Genomic DNA, 7441 nt, shown 5'->3' with positions numbered 1-7441 from the left:
TTAACCATCTCATTCTGGCCAAAGATGCTCTTGGAACAGGACATCTCTAGACAAAGAAGATCAAAGACGTTGGTGGTGAAACTCCACCCCATGACAAATCTCGCTCTGGTCGACCCAGTAAAACAACTTACAGAACTCTCAAACTCATCTAACACCAAATGGAGGTTGAGCCCCGGAAATGGAGGAAATAAAAGAAAAGAATCCACTGATGTGGGTGAGCGTTCATACGACTCAACGGCGCCTAAAGGACGACCATTCTTATGAAAACAGCTACGAAAAAAATTGCTCACAAAAAAAAAGAAAAAAAAAAAAGACAGAAAAGAGTTATCTTCTGCAAGAAATATTTGAAATGGAACCTGGAGAGATGGGAGCTTATGCTGTGGACTGACGCGGACTGGAAATAGAGTAACGGTGAGGTGAGGTCAGGCACGGATCCATTCTCTTCATAGTACTTGCATGTCACGGTCAAACACCCTTATTTAGTGATGGTTTAGGATGCCTTCAGGTACCATGGGACAGGGAAGCTTGTTGTCCTGTCGAGGAACATGACTGATCGATGTCCGCAACATGGAGCTCCTTCCCAAATACTGTCCACTGTCAGTCCAGCGTGTTCCAATAGGACAGTACACCGGCATCCACGTCGAAAAAAAGGACTGGCTTAAGTGAGTTGGTTTTGAAAATATCACGGACTTGCTGGGGAATTTCCCTCTTCATAACCCCATCGAGAACATCTGGGGGCTCATAAAGAGGCGCCTCAGGGGGAGGGACGTGGGTACTCTCTCCATATTATGTTGCGTGAACGCGCATAGCGAGGTGGTACCAATTCTGGAACCGACTTTATGTAAAAATTGTGAATCACTGTTTCTAGACCAGTAGAATGAAAAATATATAACATAACATTATTCATTCCTGATAAAGATGTAGAGAATAATCAGGATTCAAAAGAAGACATTCTCTTAAAAAACAATTCAATTTCTTAATAATTTTTATTCTATCTGATATTTAGACAAAAAAATAAAACTACACTATTATAACCCCCTTTTTGCATGGTATTCAGATTTAGAAAGAAAATCGTATATAATGAACTGCATGAATTGTTAACTAGCATATTCAAGTAAGGTCTATGTAAGTATGTGTATATAATATAGACCCTGTATTCACGTGCTGTTTGTGATTGTCTGGTGAATGGTGATCCTGGCCACTTTTAGCTCAAGGAAGAAAACAACCAGGGCAGCCGTGAGACCGCTTGCCAGCAGCAGCAACATACCCTTGAAAAGATAAGGATAAATAAATTAGTTTTTATGTGAGGTTATCATCTCGGTTGGCACTGATGAGAATACTGTACAATTTCATTTATATGGGCATGCGATTGAATCTATTGAAATAATGACTCAAAGATTATTTTCGAAATAAGTAGGAACACGTTGGACTGAAAAGTATATGGAATACTGTAATACACAAGAACACAATTCACTTATCCCACGTTCTAAACCAATGCTATTAGGAAATACACCTTTCACGACTGTAATCAGTTTCAAGATATTTACAAACTCACAATCGGCGCGTTTGTTTTGTTATGATTGTAACATCCGAAACGGCGGAAACGGAGCCGCGTATAGATCTTTAAAGGAATCCCCAAATTAGTTTATAATTCATGAAAAAATATGTATAACTTGGCATCCCAGGGTAATATATCCAGATCCCATTCGCTAGACCAGATTTATTCATTTTTTTGTTCAGGGCCAGCTACAGTCTTTCGAGAAATATTCAGAGTACGTAAATGTTTATGTATGATTCGTTGCACGCATTGGGTATGGTTAAATATATAAATAGATGAATTACTAAATAAAAAGGTGAGACGGGAGTTTCTCCAAATTTTTATGGATTTTAAGATCAGCTTTTTATGTTTGTATTGTAGGCCTAAAACGCCATTTCTTTCTTTTTCTTTCCTTATCGATTCAATCTTTACCATTGCAAGTTATGTCTATTAGTATTCCTTCCAATCAAATAAGACATTTACTTCTAACTCATATGTTTGAAAATAGATCTCAAGTTCGTTCGCACGATTAAGGAAGTATGACAAGATGTTGATTAGCACGCTAATAGTAAGTAACCCATATGAACTGCTTATTTTTCTTCAAACTTTCTTGACCAACATGCTGGACAGTTTTTTGGTCAGCCCCGAATTTGGATGGTGGGACACACTTATCGGTACAATCACCAAAGTTTCATACGATATTCACGTTTAGGATGGTATCAAAAACATTCTATTGCAAGTTCAAAAAAAAAAAAGAAAAAGAAGAAAAAAAAACAATAACCACATTTACATTACTTATGACCACACACAAAAAACAGCCATGAACATATAAAGGCAAAAATGGATTCCGAGCAATCACCTGAAGACTGCCAAAAAAAAAAAAAAAAAAAAAAAAAAAAAAAGTGTAATCGACATAAAACAGGATCGACCGGTTGGCCATCCCTGTTACAGACCTTGTATATAATCTTTTATTCTGTAACAAAATAAACCGATCATGACTGTACATTCATTGTGTATCTCATCCTAACACATTTAATGTCTAAAACAACCAAACACAGTAAAATCGTAACATTTTGATAAAGACTAGACTCCTCCTTGGCTGTATTGGATTTTAACATCTGAATAGGTGTAAAGTCCAGATAGAATAGTAATGGATTAGTGTTGCCAGTATCATAATAGATGTATCATTTCATTAGTAGGTTTAGATAAAAAAAACAACTTACCCGTATGCTACTATACTTGAGGCTTTCCTTGACAAGTATCTTCTCTGGAGAATAAGAGCACCGGTTTAGCAAGGGAAAAGCATCCTTTCTCCATTTCGAGAAGATCCCAGACATCTCAAGTCTCCTCAGCCTGATTTGGGATAATAAAAAGTTCTTTTCTAGGCACACATATCCAGCTGTCTCCACTTCAATTTAACCTCCTGAACTCGGAAATGAAATTACTTTTCCCAAGAACATTCTGACGGCTGTTCGTGTTAAGGGACTCTTAGTTAACATAAATAAAAGAGGAGAATTTTGGTCGTACTTCTAGTAGGCAAACCAATATCGAGTAATTTATACAAATAATTATGTATATACTTATATCTCAAATTGTCATTAGCTCTGACGCCTTTTTTACCATACCAATTTGTGTGATAACTTATAGGAAGTTTTTCAGTTATAACAATGATGGAAAAAAACGAAAAAAGAAACTAGGAAAGAAATGAAAATGTATATATTTAATACTTGCAATGGCTAAAGGTGATGAGGCCGGGATTAGCTCGGATGTGTAAAGATGCCTTCATTACTTTGACGATATGCACTAGTTATATGTGCATTTAGGGCGTTAGAAGGTCAGATTATTGGGAATTTGTATTTTGTGTTATTGCGTGGCAACTACTTCTCCATTCAAGTTTCACTGAGGCCGTACACACACACACACACACACACACACACACACACACACACACACACACACACACACACACACACACACACAAAACACACGCACACACACACAAAACACACAACACACACAAAACACACACACACACACACACACACACATCGCACGCACGCACGCGCGCGCACACACACACACACACACACACACACACACACACACACATACACACACACACACACACACACACACACACACACACACACACACACACACACACACACACACACACACACACACACACACTACAAAGAGAACATATTTCCAGGTGAATAACCCTGATAAGATGTGAAACTGTTACACTCATGCACCTTGGGCTTCGCAATTAGATTTTCAGGTAGAAAGTGATCTACTGTTTGGGTATTTTTAATATGCATTTTTTCTTGATATCTTTATCGATTTACGATCCTGTTAGCTCTGCTAAATACTTCATGTAAATATATTTAAAAGTCTAGACAAAAATATTTTCAAGATTTCGAAGGGGCATGTAAAAATATTTATGTTGGTGCTTCTGAGTTTCTGGAAATTTGACAGTCTAAAGCTTGGGAATCAGTGACCCAGACTAACCACGTAAATGTCAGTAATGTACAGTGATTTTTTTTTAACAGTAACTTCACAAACTAAACTCTGTAATTATAAGAATAATAATTATAAAAATAATCATAGTAGAAGTAGTAGTAGTAGTTGTTGTTGTAATGGTGGGGATGGTGGTAGGATATACATAAATAGCAGCAGCAATACCAGCAGCAATACCAGCAACAACAACAGTGATTGTAGTAATAGTAACGAAATCAATTATTATGATGACAATATTCGCAACAATATCATTACTACTACTAATAATAATATTGATCAATATTACTATCATTATCTTTATTACCTGTGATTGATAGCATGAATGAGAGGACTGCCTTTCGGAAGAACGAGAGATTCTGGCAGATACAAAAGACGTTCTTTCCCTTTGTAGAATTCACACTTTCCTGTAAATAGTAATAGGCTTTATCTGCAGCGCCATATGCTTGCAATTATTCCAAGTCTTGTGGGTGAAACATCAACGCTGCCGGGCGTACGAAAACCCATCGAGACAAAGTGTCGTACTGCTTGAACAAAACCAACCGTCTCAGACACAGAGCGTTTTGCCGCGTTGGGTTGTTTACATATACGAGAAATAATATTATCATGGTAACTGAGTTTTGAATGGTTTTGCACCCAATTCCACATCACATGCTAAGATTATGGGTTATAAGTATAGTCCTAAAACGACTATATAACTGCACTTGCATAAGTTATATGATTTACTTCCACATTCTTACCATGTTAGCTAATGAGATAGGTCAACTAAGGAGTCAATGGGATACTCTGCACATAAATTTTTAAAGGACATTTTTTTTTTTTTTATTATCTCTCACTGATTTTCGGTTATTTTTCATGGTTCTTAAATGTTGCGGTTCAAGAGTGATGTGTATGATGATAATAATGACGTATGAGATAATAAACATAGTAGTGTTAATATCGATAGTAATGGGGATAATCATAACAACGATAGATAAAACGGTACCAATAGTGATCATAAAGATAATAATATATTAACGATAATCATAATGATTTTCATATTAACAATAAAAATATCATTGAAGATTATTATACTTTCAAATAAGTACTACTAATACATTCAAAATAGCAGTATTACCATATGTACAACATCGTCAGTAAAAATAACAACAATGATAATGATAAAAACATTTACATTTATATGCCTATCCTAATAATGTTACTAGTACTAGTTACACTACACGTATATGTAAATTTAAAGAAATTACCTGATTTCAAGTACTCTTCAGCCTTTTCGAAATTAAATCATAGTATTTTCAAATAGCAGCATTGCTAAATTACAACGTGTCAATCAATATAACAAAATAATGATAACAGTAACACTAACACTATCCCAGCGTTATAACTACTACTGTTACATAACAAATATGTCAATTTAAAGCGATCTGATTGCAAGTACTCAGCTATTTCGAAATTAAATTGCAATACTTTTAAATAGCAGTGTTACAACGAACACACAGCAACGTCATGTAAATATAACGATGAAAATAACAACAACAACAACTTTAACACTATCCTAACGTTAATACCACTGCTCTTACACTATAAATATATGCTAAATGAAAGAGATTACCTGATTTCAAATATTCCTCAGCTATTTCGAAATCAGCTGATGCCCCATGTTGGAGAAAAACGTAGTCACCTTGTCCTATCCTGAACGGCAACGGTTGGTAGATTAAACGCCCTTGTCTCTTTAACTCAGCCAACATCTTAAATACTTCAGTTTCTTCTCTCTGCCAAAGGTCATAATAAATAATTAACAATATTATTAATTATCGTGTAAAGATGAATGGTAAATTCAGAGAAATGTATTGTTTGTTATCGTATAATGAATGGTAAACAGAGATTATAAAGTGTATCATTTATTATTGTATTATAAGTAAGAACCTGTATTATCTATTACCGTATAATGAATAATAAACTCAGAGATAATAAAATGCATTATTTATTATAGTATAATATATAATAAACTCGTAAGTGAAATACTTTAATTTCTTTTTGTGCGATGCTATGCTATATAATGTTGCTTTGACACACACACACACACATGTGTGTGTGTGTGTGTGTATATATATATATATATATATATATATATATATATATATATATATATATATATATATATATATATATATATATATATATATATATATATATATATATATATACGTGTGTGTGTGTGTACATACACATACACACACACACAGATATATATATATATATATATATATATATATATATATATATATATATATATTATATACATATATATATATATATATATATATATATATATATATATATATATATACAAATAAATACACACATATACATACACATATATACATATATATAATTATAGATATGTCTATATATATGTATGTGTATGTGTGTGTTAATGTATATATATACATACATACATATATATATATATATATATATATATATATATATATATATATATATATATATATATATTCATAAACACACACAAAAAATCTAGTCGTTTTCACCTCAATGTTGTCGGTGTAAACGGTCGCCTCCGCCATGACCACGACAAGGCGATCGTCAGCGAACACATCCCTGACGCTGTGCACCGGGCGGGAGGCGAAGCGCACGGCGAAGGCGGAGGTCACGGTGGAGCAGTAGGCCCAAACCAGCACTGTTGTCAACAATAACCACGAGCCTAAAATGCACCGCTGCCAGCTATGGGGCGACGAGCGCATTTCTTAAGAGAGAGAGAGAAGAGAGTGGGTTTTATAATTTTCTCGTTAACTTTGACTGCTGTAACATTGTTTTAATATAAATACACCCTATAAATTTGCATAAGCGACCTGTACATTTTTACGGGCCCGGGGTCTTTGCCTGCCGGCGGTCCTACTTAGGACCACGGATGTTATCTAGAATGTGTAGTTCAGCAGTTTTCAGCCTTCCTTATGAAATCTACCGTTTCTACCTTTCTACACTGTCCCGATTTATCCCTCCAGCTAACAATTGCAAAAAAGAAAATATCCAACTGTGATGTGTAACTAAAACTTCACTTTACTAATCAGGCAAAATTATATGCATTTGAGAACGTCAGATTACTAACCGAAGAAGATTATTCCACTCTTCCGCACGGGTCCGTTGGCATACATACCTTGCTGCACAAGAATCCTCAGCAGGTCCATCAGAACCGCTTGCGAGAACGGGTAGCGACCCCTGGCCCAGCGCGAGAGGCCCAACACTGCAAGGGCGGTACCTGACGCCAGCAGGGCCAGGAACAGGAGGAGCCACGTCGACAGGGAAAGCACGGAGAGAAAGGCCCATGGATCCACCTCGAGACTGCCCTTTCTGGCTACCAGCACG

The 7441-nt window shown here is 35.6% G+C and overlaps 1 protein-coding gene across 1 annotated transcript; it reads right to left on the bottom strand.

Moving 5' to 3' along the window:
• Positions 1-1035: 1035 nt before the first annotated feature.
• LOC113805536 (ionotropic receptor 93a) lies at positions 1036-6819 on the bottom strand. The gene is made up of 5 exons (XM_027356553.2): positions 6607-6819; positions 5667-5826; positions 4362-4461; positions 2761-2890; positions 1036-1268 (listed from the first exon to the last, which is right to left on the bottom strand). Exons 1-5 carry the CDS (start codon positions 6817-6819, stop codon positions 1158-1160), a joined length of 714 nt encoding a protein of 237 aa, XP_027212354.2. The 3' UTR covers positions 1036-1157.
• Positions 6820-7441: the final 622 nt, after the last annotated feature.

Source organism: Penaeus vannamei, chromosome 14 (assembly GCF_042767895.1).
Source record: "Penaeus vannamei isolate JL-2024 chromosome 14, ASM4276789v1, whole genome shotgun sequence".
Taxonomy (NCBI): Eukaryota; Metazoa; Arthropoda; class Malacostraca; order Decapoda; family Penaeidae; genus Penaeus; species Penaeus vannamei.
This window is presented reverse-complemented; position numbering and strand designations above follow the sequence as displayed.

Excerpts from the sequence above, each read along its gene's own strand:
- LOC113805536 (XM_027356553.2), bottom strand. The coding sequence starts at position 6,819 with ATGCGCTCGTCGCCCCATAGCTGGCAGCGGTGCATTTTAGGCTCGTGG. Across the intron at positions 5,827-6,606 it reads TTTACACCGACAACATTGAG|AGAGAAGAAACTGAAGTATT; the intron begins GTGAAAACGACT and ends GACCTTTGGCAG. Across the intron at positions 1,269-2,760 it reads TCAAGTATAGTAGCATACGG|GGTATGTTGCTGCTGCTGGC; the intron begins GTAAGTTGTTTT and ends TATCTTTTCAAG.